The following is an 18,461-nucleotide window of genomic DNA, read 5'->3' as shown; positions in this document are numbered from 1 at the left end:
ATGCTAAACTCTTGTTTATGCTATTATCCTTGTTTATCCAGGATATGGTCCGTCAAGGGGAAATAATTGATGATGATATGGAAGATGAATTTTACCTGAGGCGTTTGGATGCTGGCCTGTTCGTCCTTCAGTTAGTTTGTTACATCATGGTGGAGACCTGCAGTGCTGGAATCCCTCAGGTGATTTCAGAATCTATTCACTAAGAATTCTTCATACCCAAATATATCTGTGATGAGTGCATTTTTATAGCTGATGGTATATGGGGAAATTGAGGCTGACTTTTGAAAGTTATTGATCATATACATTGTTTCATGTGAACCCTGGAAAACTGAAACTACAATCAAGTGTGCTTAACAAGCACTTATGAGGCACAAATGTTTTGAATTTTGTCTGTGCACATTTATTTTCTGGATTTATCCTTAATTGGAATTGTGCTTCAAACTGTGAAATTCATCACTCTTTGTTAAATGGGTTCAGCTCATTCCATAAGATTTCTGTAAATTTGAGAGTGGAATCATTAAGGATGATACAACCATTAGCCTACTCCTCCAGTAAGATTCCAGTTTTTCAACTTCTTGGGTATCTGACTCACCTGAAGCACATTCATCTTTTCCACTTTCATCCAACCAGTATCACAGCTATTACATGCCAGCAATAAGAAAACTATTTTAGAACAATATTTACACAGCTTTGACACCTGGTAACTTTTCTTGTTCACAAATTTAAGAATTATTTGATATGTTCATTGAAAAGTAAGATGATTTGAACAGTAGTGCACTGAATAGCAAGTTGTAACTGGGGAGGGAATGTACTGAGATTGTTTGTGCTTGTTTTTAGATAAAGCAGCGTGTGCACCAGATTCTGAATATGCGAGGTGGTTCGACCAAAGTGGTTCGACATATCTTGAGAGGTATGAGTGAAAGTGTTCAGCATATAAGCCATTAATTCTAAATGCTTCTATTGGTTGAACAGCTGCCCACAAATGCCATATTTTCTTATAATAAATAATTCTACCCTTGTTGAGAAGAACAAACATTTCTCCCTCGAGCTCATCAATGTTAGTCTACATTGCCATACTTTGACAGTGCATATTCGCATCAGGGCAACAATGAATGTGCTAACTTTGTACATGTTCTTTGCAGCTTGGGGCTAGTGATGCAGCTTGATATGATATGGCAGTGATTCCAGAGTGTGACATTTTATTCATCGGATTGTTGTCTGTATTAATATTGCAGTAGAAGATGTTATGCTAGAAGAGGCCCTTCAGCCCACAATGTCTGTGCTAACCATGATGCCAAATTAATCTGATCCCATTTACCTGCACATGATCCATATCCCTCCATTCACTGCGTGTTCATGTGCCTGTCTAAATGGCGTTTAAGAATTTTTCCTCATTTGAGAGGACTATCATTTTTATTTGTGCATATTGAATTGGGTGTATAGAAGGTATTGGATGAATGTTTTGATCTATAATTCTCGAAAACAAGTTAAATGCAGTTGTGTGGATGAAAACTGCCGAGCCCACCTGCCTCATTTTGAGGAGCTCATTTGATTCTGTGATCCAGCATCTGAGGCAATTGTACAGGTTGATTCACGTGCTCTGTCTCAGTGGCCAGCCTAACCTCTCTAAGGTTTTCAGTCGGAAATTTGAAGGAATTTTTTGGCTGCAGCAGGGTGCTCAAATTATTGGCCCCTACCTAGAGGTCCGAGTACAGTTGTGGAAATGCCCTTGTTTGCCATTGAAAAGAACATTGTGTTCGGTTTAATTCTAATACGTCTGCTATCTCTGATATGAACATTTTATAACCTAATCAAATTAGCTGAATACGGATTAATAGAGATTATTTAATAGATCTTCATAATCCACTTGTACTTTAGCTTGGTAATTTGTGATTTTGTGGGGTCATTTGGGCACGTAACCATTAATGCACTTTGTCGTCAGCTGGGATAGTATTTGCAAACGAAGTGGGATTAATGGTTTGAAAAATCAGGGATTGAGCCATTGGGTTGACTGGAATTTTTCAATAGAGTGTAACACACACAAAATGCAGCATCTATGGAGAGGGATAAAGAGTCGAGGTTTCGAGCTGAGACCCTTCATCAGGCAGAATGTCTTATGTTTAATCTATAAGTAAAGTTCTATTTGTATAAAATGTCATTTTATATATTTAAAACGAGTTTATCTTGCTCCTGGTTGGTGTTTGATTATTTTTAAGCGCATATTATCTGCAAACAGTAACTTAGCAAATTCAAACTGCTCAAGCTTGCTGCAATATTTGAAGAGCATTTCAATGAATTAATTCTTTAAATTGGGACTGGATTTTGTTGCATTCTTTGGCTGTTGTGATATAATAACTGGACAGAGGTTAATTCTTCAGTAAATGCTTGATATATATTATTTTTCCAACCCTTAAGTGAGTCTCAGTTAATCTTTGAGTTTTGCATTAGAAATATCTACTATCTCTTGCATGGCATTGTGTTTCAGGAAAAGATATTTTTGGTTTATTGTATGCAACAAAATATCAAGCATAGATAACCTACATTGGGACAGCGTACTACTCTGTAAGCTTATTTACTGGAATATTGTGTACAAATGATGCTTGTAGTTTTATATTACATGCATTTGGGCTCATTTAGCCGTGACTTTGACAGTCTTTGGGCCCAGAGGGAGTGCATAATGTTTGAGACAGAGCTGAAGAATAATAGATTGTGGGTTCATTAACTGCACATTCGCAGCATAATAACTTTTTGTTTGTTTTATTATGTCCCCTAGCTATGTATGGAAACACACTCCCATGACAAATGTGCAGAAATCAGCACTAAGGCAGTAGCTGCTCTTACTCTGAGAGTACAGAATTGGTTCCCTTTGTGGTACTCTGTTCTCCAAGGAGAATGTGTACTCCAGTTTCAAAACCCATATCTATAGGAAGCCAAAGATTTCTAAATGTAAATTATTTCTTAAAAACAATGTTTTTTGGAATGCTATCCTACTATGTCTATCAAAGTACATAAATGTTGCAATATACTACCCTGAGATTCATTTCTTGCGGACCTCCTCAGCCTGTAAGGAGTTTGTTCACCCCATGATCGTGTTGGTTTCCTCCGGATGCTCTGGTTTCCTCCCACACTCCAGTACTAGATGGTAGATTGATTGGTCATTGTAAACTGTCCCGTGATTAGGCTGGGATTAAATTGGGAGAGTGCTGGGTGGTGCAGCTCAAAGGACTGGAAGGCCTGCTCTGCTGTATCTCAATAAATTAATCAAGAACAAAGAAGTAGAACAGAATCAATGAAAACCAGCAAAGACAGACAAGCAGCAAAAAACAAACTCTGCAAATACAAAAAGAAAACAAATTTTATCATATTATTTATTTATTATTGTTTTCTGTGTGTGTGTGTGTGTGTGTGTATCTATGTCGGGGGGTGAGAGCATGAGTTGTAGAGCCCTTGAAAGGAAGTCCATAGTTTGTGGAATCAGTACAGTGTTGTGGTGAGTGAAACTATCCCCACTGGTTCAGGAGCCTGATGATTCCTGAATCTGGAAATGTGGGACCTAAGGCTGCTGTACCTCCTTCCCGATCGCAGCAGCAAGACCAGAGCGTGGCCTGGATGCTGGGGGTCCTTGATGTCTTTTAAAATTATTACAAGATGTTCTACATTTTAAATTTTAAATATTTATCTAAGTATTTACAAAAGAGCAAATCAAATATATTTTCATCAAGCATCCAAAACTTGAATCATATATTACCAAATCACCAAAACATGTTCCATAAGTAGATTGTCTTGTGTTTCAGTATAAAGATCATCTTCTGATTTGCTTGTTTTTGAACCTTTTGCTTTTCATAGAACCATAGAACATTACAGCACAGAAAACAGGCCATTCGGCCCTTCTAGTCTGTGCCAAAACTTTATTCGGTTAGTCCCATTGACCCGCACCTAGTCTATAACCCTCCTGACCTCTCCCATCCATGTATTTATACAAATTGTTCTTAAAACTTAAGAGTGAGTCCGCATTTACCACATCAGATAGCAGCTGGTTCCACATTCCCACCACTTTCTGAGTTGAAGTAATTCCCCCTAAATCTTTCCCCTTTCACCCACCATGACCTCTGACTGCTCACTCCCCTTCAAGTGATATCCTGGACACTAGCCCCCGGGAGACAACGCACTATTTGGCATCACTTTTGCTGCCTCCTAACTATCAAGTCCCCAATGACTATTGCTCGGCCTGACTTCACCCTACCCTTCTGAGGCTCAGAGCTGACCACAGTGCTACTGGTCTGGCTGCTGCTGCCTTGCCAACATAGGTCATCCAGCTGATCAGTACTGGAAGGGTATATCTTTTGGTAAGAGGAATGGCTACAGGGGGATTCTACACTGACTTTTTTTCTCTTTACCTGTCTCACCGTTCACCCTTCGACTCCCTGAATTCTGCACACTTGGTGTAACCACCTGCTCAAAAGTCTTATCTATCGATTGCTCTGCCTCCCAAGTGATCCTTACTTCATCCAGCTCCAGCTCCTTAATGTGGTCTTTCGTGAGCTGGAGTTGGCTGAGCTTCCCGCAGGGAAGAGCATCCCATTCCCATGGACTCCTACATCCTAAAGGAATAGCATTCCTGAGCCATATCTGCCATCCTGCCTGCACTGTACTGTGGGCAACGAAGACCAGATCAGCAATGATAAAAGGAAAACCCCACCCTTCTTGCTTGTTTCTTTGGCTTCAGCCTCTTCTTATTGAAGCCTCTCAAGTCAAAGGCTCCAGTTCGCACTCTGACTCTACCCCATACTCCACTTGACCCTCTCTCTCTTTTATGGTTTAAGCAGTAAGAAAAAACAAATGAAAGCAGAAAGAAGTCACTGCATTTGGTGGTGCTCTGCCTGCATTCCACTGGCACCAAAAATAATAATATGAGCTATTATTATTTTTACAATTTATAATTCTATTATTACAATGAATGTTTTCTAAACACAATTTTTTTTAGCAGGAAATGAAAGAAAGTTTCTGCTTTGTCTTTGCCACTGAATTCTTTTTCCATCCAAAATTTACCGATTTTAGGAATATTGTAGAAAAGAGGACTCTCTTTTAATGGCATATATGCACAAGTCTCTCAGCATTGTAGCATAACAGTTAGTGTAATGCTACAACACTAGCCAACTGGGTTCAATTCCTGCCACCGTCAGTAAGGAGTTTGTACGTTCTCCCCATGACCACGTGGGTCTCCTCTGGGTGCTCCGGTTTCCTTACACATTCCAAAGACGTACAGGCTAGTAGTGTAGCAGTGTGCTACACACAGCGCTAGAATAACCACACGGAGTCGGTGAGTTAGAGTTGCGATGAAAAGAGATTTAGTCAAACTTCGCAGCCTGCTTTAAAGCCTTCCCGTTCCCGCCCTCCCTGGGGCAGGATTGCTGTGGGGAATGCATATTCCCAGACCCTTTCCGCGCGCGGGATTTTCCCCCTGCTGGTGAAGATGGCCTGGCGCCCTTTTTAGGGCCGGCCCTCTGCCTGCGCGCGCGGTTGTGAGCCGGTTCGTGTGTGCCAGCAATGTCCACAGTCTGGATCGGCCTCTGTTTGGGAGGTCTGCCCCTGTGCCGCGGTGCCTGAGCCTGGACCGGCTGCGCCAAGTCCACATGGGCCGGTTCGAGTCGATCCACCGTGAAAACCTCCTCTCTCTCCCCAATGTCCAGCATGAACGTGGACCCGTTGTTCCTGATCACCTTAAACGGCCCCTCGTAGGGCCGCTGTAGCGGTGCCCGGTGTCCGCCCTGTCGTACAAAAAGAAACTTACAGTTCTGCAGGTCTTTGGGTACGCAGGTCGGGCTCTGTCCGTGCTGTGAAGTGGGGATGGGGGCCAGGTTACCAAGCCTCTCCCGTAGTCTGTCCAGGACTGCTGTGGGTTCTTCCTCTTGCCCCCTTGGGGCTGGTATAAACTCTCCTGGGACTACCAGGGGTGCGCCATACACCAACTCGGCCGACGAGGTGTGCGGATCCTCTTTGGGCGCCGTGCGGATTCCGAGCAGGACCCAGGGAAGCTCGTCCACTCAGTTAGGCCCCTCCAGGCGGGCCATGAGAGCCGAACTCAGGTGACGGTGGAAGCGCTCCACTAGTCCGTTCGACTGTGGGTGGTAGGCAGTTGTGTGGTGTAGCTGCGATCCTAAAAGGCTGGCCATAGCCGACCACAGGCTGGAGGTGAACTGGACGCCCCTGTCGGAGGTAATGTGGGCCGGTACCCCGAAGCAGGCTACCCAGGTTGCAATCAGTGCTCGGGCGCAGGATTCGGAGGTGGTGTCGGTGAGCGGGACTGCCTCTGGCCATCTGGTGAACCGGTCTATCATAGTTAGGAGGTACCGCGCTCCTCGTGACACTGGCAGGGGCCCCACGATATCCACATGGATGTGGTCGAACCTCCGGCGGGTGGGTTCAAACCGCTGCAGCGGAGCCTTGGTGTGCCACTGCACCTTGGCCGTTTGGCACTGCATGCACGTTTTGGCCCATTCACTGACCTGTTTACGCAGTCCATGCCACACAAACCTGTTGGCGACCAGCCGGACGGTTGTCCTGATGTAGGGGTGCGCTAAATTGTGAATGGACTCGAAAACCCGCCGGCGCCAGCCTGCTGGGATGACGGGGCGGGGTTGGCCAGTAGCTACGTCACTTAGTACGGTCCTCTCACCTGGGCCTACGGGGAGGTCTTGGAGCTGCAAACCGGAGACTGCAGTCCTGTAACTGGAGATCTCAGCGTCTGCCTGCTATGCCTCTGCCAGCGCTGCATAGTCCACCCCCTGGGACAGAGCCTGTATGGTAGGTCTGGATAGTGCGTCCGCCACAATGTTGTTCTTTCCAGAGTCATGCAGGATGTCCGTCGTGTACTCGTAGATGTAGGACAAATGTCGCTGCTGGCGGGACAGCCAGGGGTCCGACACCTTCATAAACGCAAAGGTAAGCAGTTTGTGGTCTGTGAACGCGGTGAAGGGCCTACCTTCTAAGAAGTACGTGAAATGCCGAATTGCCAGGTATATTGCCAATAGCTCCCGGTCGAAAGCACTGTATTTGAGTTCAGGTGGTCGTAGGTGTTTGCTGAAGAACACCAGGGGTTGCCAGCGACCCTCGATGAGTTGTTCCAGCACTCTACCGACAACTGTGTTGGATGTGTCCACTGTGAGGGCAGTAGGAACGTCCGTTCTGGGGTGCACTAGCATCACGGTATTTGCCAAGGCTTCTTTGGTTTTAACTAAAGCGGTTGCGGCCTCTTCGTCCCAGGTAATGTCCTTGCCCTTACCCGACATCAGAGTGAACAGGGAGCACATGGTTCGGGCTGCTGAGGGGAGGAAACGGTGGTAGAAATTCACCATACCCACGAATTCCTGCAGGTCTTTGATTGTGTTGGGTCGGGGGAAGTTGCGGACCACGTCTGCCTTGGCGGGCAGCGGGGTTGCACCGTCTTTAGTAATCCTGTGGCCCAGGAAGTCGATGGTGTCGAGTCCGAACTGGCATTTGGCTGGGTTGATTATAAGGCTGAATTCGCTCAGGCGGGAGTAGAGCTGGCGGAGGTGGGACAGATGCTCCTGACGACTACTGCTGGCTATGAGGATATCGTCCAAATAGATGAATGCAAAGTCCAGGTTGCGTCCCACCGCGTCCATTAGCCGCTGTAAAGTCTGTGCGGCATTCTTTAGACCAAACGACATTCGGAGGAATTCGAAAAGTCCGAACGGGGTGATAAGTACTGTTTTGGGGATGTCATTCGGATGTACAGGGATTTGATGGTATCCCCGGACGAGGTCTACCTTGGAAAAGATCCTTGCGCCGTGTAGGTTTGCTGCGAAGTCTTGAATGTGCGGCACAGGGTAGCGGTCTGGCGTTGTAGCCTCGTTCAGTCTGCGGTAGTCACCGCATGGTCTCCAGCCCCCCATTGCCTTGGGCACCATGTGAAGGGGGGAGGCCCATGGGCTGTCGGACCGTCGTATGATCCCCAATTCCTCCATCTTCTTGAACTCCTCCTTCGCCAGTCGGAGCTTGTCCGGGGGAAGCCTTCGAGCACGGGCGTGGAGGGGTGGTCCCTGGGTCGGGATGTGGTGCTGTACTCCGTGTCTGGGCATGGCTGCCGTGAACTGCGGTGTCAGTACTGATGGGAAATCCGCCTGAACCTTGGTGAATTCGTCGTCGGACAGCGTGATGGAGTCCAGGTGTGGGGCTGGCAACTGTGCTTCACCCAGGGAGAACGTTTGAAAAGTCTTGGCGTGGACTAATCGCTTCCCTTGCAGGTCGACCAGCAGGCTGTGGGCTCGTAGAAAATCCGCCCCCAGGAGTGGCTGGGCCACGGTGGCCAGTGTGAAGTCCCACGTGAACCGGCTGGAGCTGAACTGTAGCCGCACCGTGCGGGTGCCGTAGGTTCGTATTGTGCTGCCATTTGCAGCCCTCAGGGTGGGTCCCGGTTCTCTGTTGCGGATATCATAACTTGTTGGAGGTAAGACGCTGACCTCCGCTCCGGTGTCGACCAAAAAGCGGTGTCCCGACTGCTTGTCCCAGACGTACGGGAGGCTGTCCTGATGGCCAGCCGCCGTAGCCATCAGTGGCGGCTGGCCCTGGCGTTTCCCGGGAATTTGCAGGGTGGTCTGCAGCGGTGGGCCTCCGTGCCCCACCGCTGGTGGTAGAAACACCATTGTTCGTTGGGCTCCTCACTCCCGTCGCCGGGTTTTGTAGGCTCTGCTGCCGGGCCTGGTCCGGTCTGTCGTTGGGCACGCGGCTTGGTGATCTGTGCGACGGATGCTCCTCTCTCTTTCCTGGCATTCTACAGCACATCTGCTCGGGCTGCCACCTCCCGGGGGTTGCTGAAATCTGCATCGGACAGCAGCAGGCATATGTCCTCGGGCAGTTGCTCTAGGAACGCCTGCTCAAACATGAGGCAAGGTTTGTGTCCTTCAGCCAGGGCCAGCATCTCGTTCATTAATGCTGACGGCGGCCTGTCTCCCAAACCATCCAGGTGCATTAAGCGGCGTGCTCGTTCGCGCCGTGAGAGTCCGAAAGTCCTTATGAGCAGGGCTTTGAATGCTGTGTATTTGCCGTCCTCCGGGGGCAACTGTATAAACTCCTTAACTTGTGCAGCTGTCTCCTGGTCGAGTGAGCTCAGCACGTGGTAGTAGCGAGTGGATTCCGAAGTTATCTGCTGAATGTGGAATTGAGCTTCTGCTTGTTCGAACCATAAATGGGGTTGCAGCGTCCAGAAGCTTGGCAGTTTTAACGAAACTGCGTGAACAGATGCAGCGTCGGTTATCTCTGGTCCAAATATTGTTTTGGCCGTTGGGGTCGCCAATTGTAGCGGTGTGCTACACACAGCGCTAGAATAACCACACGGAGTCGGTGAGTTAGAGTTGCGATGAAAAGAGATTTATTCAAACTTCGCGGCCTGCTTTAAAGCCTTCCCGTTCCCGCCCTCCCTGGGGCGGGATTGCTGTGGGGAATGCATATTCCCAGACCCTTTCCGCGCGCGGGATTCTCCCCCACTGGTGAAGATGGCCTGGCACCCTTTTTGGGGCCGGCCCTCCGCCTGCGCGCGCTGTTGTGAGCCGGTTCGTGTGTGCCAGAAAGTGGGTCGCCACGGTAGGTTAATTAGTCACATAGGCATACTTGGATGGCGTGGGCTCATTGGGCCAGAGGGGCCTACTACTGTGCTGTATCTAAATAAATAAGTCGCATGGACCAAGATTATATGGAAGAGAATTTGTATTCAGTCACGTCCTAGGGATGTCTTTGTGCTTCACTGCCAATGCTATTTCTTGAAGTGTAGTTTTTTATATAAGCAATTGGTGTTCGCAGATATAAAATAAATTACATCTAAGTACATGTTAGTTAGTTGGTTGAAAGATAATTGTGCTGAGGAGAACCCAGCGCTCCCCTCCTCATTGTAGAAGTGCTGCATCTGGACAGGCCTTCTATTTAAAAATAAACCCAAGAGGCAGTGTTCCTGACATTGCAGCACTTGTTCAGTGCTGGAGTTGGCGTGTCAGCATAGATTATATGCTTGAGTCTTGTTTCTTGCTTTCCCCTGGGGAGGACATGAATTGGAAGTTGTCTGTGATGGGTACAAAATATAATAAAGCAAGAGAATAGATTGTCGATGACAGTCCTCAAATGATTCAGTTCTGCTGTGGCCTAAATTTGATTGCCATTGATCTTGGCTGTCTTCTTTGGCGCTGTTTTACTATGTGTTGCTTGAATTACTAACTAAGGTACGTCTCCGTAATTGAGTTCTCCTTTCTCAGTGAGGAAGAAAACTGCTAACTGGACCAGTCCCATGCTTGCACGGGTCTTGCTGCTTTCCAGTGCAACTTGCTGACAGTTAGAAAGCAATGCTTCATGCGATTTGTCTAACCACTCCAGCTGCAATGTGAGGAACGAAAGCAACAAACGTCACATCTGCATTATTGTTAAACCAGCATGCAGCACCTATCAACAAAGCAGAAAAGCCTGCACTTCTAAGGGCATTTGTTTAAAGAGGCATGAGGTTGGATCTAAATATTCCTTTTAATTGTTGGGACATTAATTTTGTCTGCAGTGTTGATGGCCAATTCCAATTCAGGTCTTTATAAACTAAAAATGAAATATCATTTTTACATCCAGTTAAATAGAAACACATTGCCGCTCCCCCCCCCCGCCCCCCACTGCCTCTGTCTTCACAAGAGTGTACTTAATAGGGTGAGGTCAGAGTTGCAGAGGGGAGAATCAGTTAATGATTTCAATCACTGCTTCTCCCCACTGCAATTCTGATCTCACCAGATTAACTAGACTGTTGTCTTACCTTTACCTCACCAGCCCTCTCTGCAAATCCTCTTTCCCAGTCAGTGAACAGTTTTCAGACTGAACTGCTGACAGTCCCCCACACATTCTGCATGATTTGATGATTGTGGCATTTGGTGTTTCCTGTATTTATTTTTCAGGTTTCATTGGTACAGTACATCACACTCATTTCACCATTGACCTTTGCCTAACATTACCAAAACATTTGGATATATTTCCTTGTCAAATTACACCCTGATGTTTCATGAAATAATGTTCAGTGAAGTCTAATTAAATGCAATTGCCTGTTCAAACCACCATCTTCTGTTATAAGAAGAAATCATTGGTTCCACAGACTCTCTGAGATTTTCGTCTTTTAATTGCTCATAGCAAACTTTGGCGTGCAGAAGTCATCTCAGTCACAATTTAAATTCCATGGATACCATACTCTATATTAAAATTTGAAACTGTATTTTAGAAAGAAACTAAGTACTTTCCTCAAGTATTGACAGGTGAAATATAAATAGTATCTAGAGCATTAGAAATGTCACCCAAGCAAAGCAAAGCAATCTCTCAATTTCAATAAAGCATTTAAAAAGCCATCAAGACCATGCTCGCTCTCACTGCTGTGAGGGAAGAAGCTATAGGAGCCTTAGGTCCCACACCACCAGGCTCAGGAGCAATTATTACCCTTCAATCATCAAGCTCCTGAACCATTGTGGATAAATTTGCTCACCTCAATACTGAACTAATTCCACAACCTATGGACTCACTTTCAAGGATTCCATATCTCATGTCCTCCATTTTATTTATTACTCATTTCTTTATTATTATTTGTTTTTGGGGGGGGTTGTATTGCATAGTTTGCATTTTGCACATTGGATATTTACCAATTTTTGGTATTTCTTTGTATCTATTGTGAATACCTGCAAGAAAATGAATTTCAGGGTGACTTGTCCACGAGAGTCTGCGTTGGGACAGATTCGGTTTACATTGATGATAGAATTGGTGGCTTTGTTGTAAAGTTTGCAGACGATACGAAGATAGGTGGAGTGGTAGGTAGTTCTGAGGAAGTAGAGAGGCTGGGGAGGACTTAGACAAATTAGGAGAATGAGCAAAGAAGTGGTACATGGAATACAGTGTCGGGAAGTGTATGGTAGAAGAAATGAAAGGGTTGACTATTTTCTAAATGAAGAATATTATACGAAAAACTGAGGGTTTAAAAGAAACACACATCAAAGTTGCTGGTGAATGCAGCAGGTCAGGCAGCATCTCTAGGATGTTTCAGCCAAGACCCTTCATCAGGACAAACTGAAGGAAGAGCTAGTAAGAGATTTGAAAGGGGGAGGGGGCGATCCAAAATGATAGGAGAAGACAGGAGGAGGAGGGATGGAGCCAAGAGCTGGACAGGTGATTGGCAAAAGGAATATGAGAGGATCATGGGACAGGAGGCCCAGGAAGAAGGAAAAAGGGGGAAGGGGGGAAAAACCCAGAGGATGGGCAAGGGGTATAGTCAGAGGGACAGAGGGAGAAAAAGGAAAGAGAGAGAGAAAGAATGTGTGTATAAAAATAAATAACGGATGGGATACGAGGGGGAGGTGGGGCATTAGCGGAAGTTAGAGAAGACGATGCTCATGCCATCAGGTTGGAGGCTACCCAGACGGAATATAAGGTGTTGTTCCTCCAACCTGAGTGTGGCTTCATCTTTCCAGTAGAGGAGGCCGTGGATAGACATGTCAGAATGGGAATGGGATGTGGAATTAAAATGTGTGGCCACTGGAAGATCCTGCTCTGCTCTGTCTGCCAAGGGAGGAGTTGTAAAGTTTGGTGGCCACAGGCAGGAATGACCTTCTATGACGCTCTGTGTTGCATCTCAGTGGAATGAGTCTGTGGCTGAATGCACTCCTGTGCCCAACTAGTACATTATGTAGTGGATGTGAGACATTGTCCAAGATGGCATGCAACTTAGACAGCATGCTCTTTTCAGACACCACCGTCAGAGAGTCCATTTCCATCCCCACAACATTATTGGCCTTACGAATGAGTTTGTTGATTCTGTTAGTGTCTGCTACCCTCAGCCTGCTGCCCCAGCACACAACAGCAAACATGATCGCACTGGCCACCACAGATTCGTAGAACATCCTCAGCATCGTCTGGCAGATGTTAAAGGACCTCAGTCTCCTCAGGAAATAGAGACAGCTCTGACCCTTCTTGTAGACAGCCTCAGTGTTCCTTGACCAGTCCAGTTTATTGTCAATTCATATCCCCAGGTATTTGTAATCCTCCACCATGTCCACACTGACCCCCTGGATGGAAACAGGGGTCGCTGGTACCTTAGCTCTCCTCAGGTCTGCCACCAGCTCCTTAGTACTGTGTCTATATACAGTGCCTATAAAAAGAATTCACCTCCCTTGGAAGTTTTTGTGTTTTATTGTTTTACAACATGGAATCACAGTGGATTTAATTTTTGATTAACAGAAAAAGACGCCTCTTCCCCTGCAACTCTAGTTTAACCCCCACTCCTGTGCAGCATTAGATTACCTTCCTACAAGGATATTACCCCTCCAGTTCAGGTGTAAACCTTCCCTTCTGTATGGGTTCTACCTTCCCTGGAAGACAGCCCTATGATCCAAAACTATGAAGCCCTCCTTTCTGCAGCAATCCTTTCACAACATGTTAAACTGCATGACCTTTCTACTTCAGGCATCACCAGCAGATGGCACAGATAGCAACCCTGCGATCACAACCATGAAGGTCCTGTCCTTTAACTTCGCACCTACCTTCCTGAGCTTACTTTGCAGGACTTCGTCACCCCTCCTACCCATTTCATTGGTCCTGACGTGGACCACGATATCTGACTGCTCACCCTCCCACTTAAGAAAGCTGTGGACTCAATCCAAGATGTCCCTGACCCTGGCACCCAGGAGTAACAACCATCAAGGTATGTCATTCTCATCCACAAAACCTCCTTTCATTCCCCTAACCAATCAATCCCTTATCACGACAACTCACCTCTTCTCCCCACTTCCCTTCTGAGCCACAGAACCAGACTCAGTGCCAGAGACCTGATCATCATGACCATGACCCTCCCCAGCATCCAGGACACCTTTGAAAGGTGCTGCATCCACCACTGAGCACCCCATCACCCAGGACATGCCATCTTCCCAGTGCCTCCAGCAAGGAGGAGGCATGGGAGCCTGAAGACACACACTCAACTTTTCAGGAATGGCTTCTTCCCCTCTGGCATCAAATTTCTGAATGGACATTGAACACCATGACCACTACCTCAGTATCTTTTCCTTTGTCTTTGCACTACTTATTTAATATAATTTTCTCTTTTTATGTATACTAATTGTAATTTATAGTTTTTATATATTGTATTGCAATATAGTCCTGCCATAAAACAGCAAATTTCATTACATGTACCTGATTCTGATTCTGCTATGATGACGTATATGTACTTTGGTAATAAATTTGTCTTGGACTTGAACTTTAAAGGGAAATGATCCAGGTCAATCAAAAGGCTGATTTCTGAAAAAGGACACTTGGAAAATTTTAATGGTAGTGCATGCAAGTGAAAATACTGTAACAATTTACATGTGGCGCAGTGACAAAACCAGTAGGGCTGATGCCTCACTGCTGTGACACCATATTCAATCCTGATTTGTCAAGCTGTCTGCATGAAGTTGAACATTCTCCCTGTAACTGGGTTTCCTCCCTAACTTCCACCCACAGAGACTCCGTAGACAATCCCAACATGTCTCCTTCCCCCTCTTCTGCAGCCGTGACACTATTCTGGCCAAAGTGCCATGCCCCCCACCTCTTTTGCCTCCCTCCCTGTCTTTTGTGACGTACCTAAGGCCTGGTACTCGAAGGAACCATTCCTGCCTCTGAGCCATCCAAGTCTCTGTAATGGCCACAACATCATAGCTCATAAGCATTTGGATAGGTACGTGGAGGAACAGAGGTTAGAGGGATATGGGTCGAAATGAAGAAATTGGTGACTGGCTGGGTTGGCACTATGCTCAGCATGGACTGTATCCAGGCTGCATTGCTCTGTGACTCTATGACTAATAGCTATTAGCAAACTTGTGAAGAGCAGAAACCAAACTCTGTAATGACATTTACTTAGTGTATCTTCCAGCACTTGAGTTTCTAAACTGCTCGTTCCTAAGCTACGGAACTTAATGGAGAATTATGCCAATACGTATATATTTCAGAGCATATTCTTGATAATAAACTGTTAGAGTGTTATAGATACCAGAGTGATTTTCTTGGTACGTACTGTCTGACTAATTGATGCACTCAGTAGTAGATAACAGCTAAATCACAAGTAGTTGTCTTGATTGTAATTTTTTTCTCTGAATATAAAATATTGCAGTTCTTTCATAATAATAAGACTCCCTTTTATATAAAAAAAATTAGCAGTTTACTTTCATGCTTTAAAAATAAGACAGAAACTCAATAGAGTTGGATTTGTGCTTGTAATTGCACATTATTATACCAATACCTGGCACCACTACAATAAGGGTCTACAGTTCATAAGACCATAAGACAAAGGAGCAGAAGTCGGCCATTCAGCCCATCGAGTCTGCTTCGCCATTTTATCAGGAGCTGATCCATTCTCCCATTTAGTCCCACTTCCCCGCCTTCTCACCATAACCTTTGATGCCCTGGCTACTCAGATACCTATCAATCTCTGCCTTAAATACACCCAATGACTTGGCCTCCACTGCTGCCCGTGGCAACAAATTCCATAGATTCACCACCCTCTGACTAAAAAAATTTCTTCGCATTTCTGTTCTGAATGGGCGCCCTTCAATCCTTAAGTCATGCCCTCTCCATAGAACCATAGAAACTACAGCACAGAAACAGGCCCTTTGGCCCTTCTTGGCTGTGCCGAACCATTTTCTGCGTCTAGCGGAATTAGTCCTTACTCTTAATAATTTCTCCTTTTGCTCCTCCCATTTCCTCCAAACTAAAGGTGTAGCTATGGGCACCCGTATGGGTCCTAGCTATGCCTGCCTTTTTGTTGGCTTGGTGGAACAATCTATGTTCCGTGCCTATTCTGGTATCTGTCCCCCACTTTTCCTTCGCTACATCGACGACTGCATTGGCGCTGCTTCCTGCACGCATGCAGAACTCGTTGACTTTATTAACTTTACTGGTCCATTTCCGACACCTCCCTTCCCTTTCTAGATCTTTCTGTCTGTCTCTGGAGACAGCTTATCCACTGATGTCTACTATGAGCCTACTGACTCTCACAGCTATCTGGACTATTCCTCTTCTCACCCTGTCTCTTGCAAAAACGCCATCCCCTTCTCGCAATTCCTCCGTCTCCGCCACATCTGCTCTCAGGATGACGCTTTTCATTCTAGGACGAGGGAGATGTCTTCATTTTTTAAAGAAAGGGGCTTCCCTTCCTCCACTATCAACTCTGCTCTTAAACGCATCTCCCCCATTTCACGTACATCTGCTCTCACTCCATCCTCCCACCACCCCACTAGGAATAGGGTTCCCCTGGTCCTCACCTACCACCCCACCAGCCTCCGGGTCCAACATATTATTCTCCGTAACTTCCGCCACCTCCAACGGGATCCCACCACTAAGCACATCTTTCCCTCCCCGCCTCTCTCTGCATTCCGCAGGGATTGCTCCCTACACAACTCCCTTGTCCATTCGTCCCCCCCATCCCTCCCCACTGATCTCCCTCCTGGCACTTATCCGTGTAAGCGGAACAAGTGCTACACATGCCCTTACACTTCCTTCCTTACCACCATTCAGGGCCCCAAACAGTCCTTCCAGGTGAGGCATCACTTCACCTGTGAGTCGACTGGGGTGATATACTGCATCCGGTGCTCCCGATGTGGCCTTTTATATATTGGTGAGACCCGACGCAGCCTGGGAGACCGCTTTGCTGAACATCTACGCTCTGTCCACCAGAGAAAGCAGGATCTCCCAGTGGCCACACATTTTAATTCCACATCCCATTCCCATTCAGACATGTCTATCCACGGCCTCCTCTACTGTAAAGATGAAGCCACACTCAGGTTGGAGGAACAACACCTTATATTCTGTCTGGGTAGCCTCCAACCTGATGGCATGAACATCGACTTTTCTAACTTCCGCTAATGCCCTACCTCCTCCTCGTACCCCATCTGTTACTCATTTTTATGCACACGTTCTTTCTCTCACTCTCCTTTTTCTCCCTCTGTCCCTCTGAATATACCTCTTGCCCATCCTCTGGGTCACCCCCCCCCCTTGTCTTTCTTCCCGGACCTCCTGTCCCATGATCCTCTCGTATCCCCTTTTGCCTTTCACCTGTCCAGCTCTCGGCTCTATCCCTCCCCCTCCTGTCTTCTCCTATCATTTTGCATCTCCCCCTCCCCCTCCACCTTTCAAATCCCTTACTCACTCTTCCTTCAGTTAGTCCTGACGAAGGGTCTCGGCCTGAAACGTCGACTGCGCCTCTTCCTATAGATGCTGCTTGGCCTGCTGCGTTCACCAGCAACTTTGATGTATGTTGCTTGAATTTCCAGCATCTGCAGAATTCCTGTTGTTTGCATTTTCTGCCTAGTCCCACTGACCTGCACACGCACCATATCCCTCCATACACCTCCCATCCATGTATCTGTCCAATTTATTCTTAAATGTTCAAAAAGAACCCGCATTTACCACCTCGTCTGGCAGCTCATTCCATACTCCCACCACTCTCTGTGTGAAGAAGCCTCCCCCAATGTTCCCTTTAAACTTTTCCCCCCTCACCCTTAACCCATGTCCTCTGGTTTTTTTCTCCCCTTGCCTCAGTGGAAAAAGCCTGCTTACATTCACTCTATCTATACCCATCATAATTTTATATACCTCTATCAAATCTCCCCTCATTCTTCTATGCTCCAGGGAATAAAGTCCTAACCTATTCAACCTTTCTCTGTAACTGAGTTTCTCAAGTCCCGGCAACATCCTTGTAAACCTTCTCTGCACTCTTTCAACCTTATTTATATCCTTCCTGTAATTCGGTGACCAAAAATGAACACAATACTTCAGATTCGGCCTCACCAATGCCTTATACAACCTCATCATAACATTCCAGCTCTTATGCTCAATACTTTGATTAATAAAGGCCAATGTACCAAAAGCTCTCTTTACGACCCTATCTACCTGTGACGACACTTTTAGGGAATTTTGTATCTGTATTCCCAGACCCCTCTGTTCCACTGCACTCCTCAGTGCCTTACCATTAACCCTGTATGTTCTACGTTGGTTTGTCCTTCCAACGTGCAATACCTTACACTTGTCAGTATTAAACTCCATCTGCCATTTTTCAGCCCATTTTTCCAGCTGGTCCAAGTCCCTCTGCAGGCTCTGAAAACCTTCCTCACTGTCTACTACACTTCCAATCTTTGTATCATCAGCAAACTTGCTGATCCAATTTACCACATTATCATCCAGATCATTGATATAGATGACAAATAACAATGGACCCAGCACTGATCCCTGTGGCACACCACTAGTCACAGGCCTCCACTCGGAGAAGCAATTCTCTACCACCACTCTCTGGCTTCTTCCATTGAGCCAATGTCTAATCCAATTTACCACCTCTCCTAGCGACTTAATTTTCCTAACTAACCTCCCATGCAGGACCTTGTCAAAGGCCTTACTGAAGTCCATGTAGACAATATCCA

The 18,461-nt window shown here is 46.3% G+C and overlaps 1 protein-coding gene across 1 annotated transcript in view; it reads left to right on the top strand.

The window, feature by feature from the left end:
• ctnnbl1 (catenin, beta like 1) overlaps nucleotides 1–18,461 on the top strand; it is a 271,790-nt gene that overhangs the window by 227,837 nt on the left and 25,492 nt on the right. Inside the window, exons 14-15 of the mRNA XM_063032890.1 lie at nucleotides 42–179; nucleotides 838–910. Coding sequence (XP_062888960.1) covers nucleotides 42–179; nucleotides 838–910 — 211 coding nt within the window. The remainder of the gene's footprint in view (nucleotides 1–41; nucleotides 180–837; nucleotides 911–18,461) is intronic.

Source organism: Mobula hypostoma, chromosome 2 (genome assembly GCF_963921235.1).
Source record: "Mobula hypostoma chromosome 2, sMobHyp1.1, whole genome shotgun sequence".
Taxonomy (NCBI): domain Eukaryota; kingdom Metazoa; phylum Chordata; class Chondrichthyes; order Myliobatiformes; family Myliobatidae; genus Mobula; species Mobula hypostoma.
The sequence above is the reverse complement of the archived record's forward strand: the minus strand, read 5'-3'. Positions and strand labels throughout refer to the sequence as shown.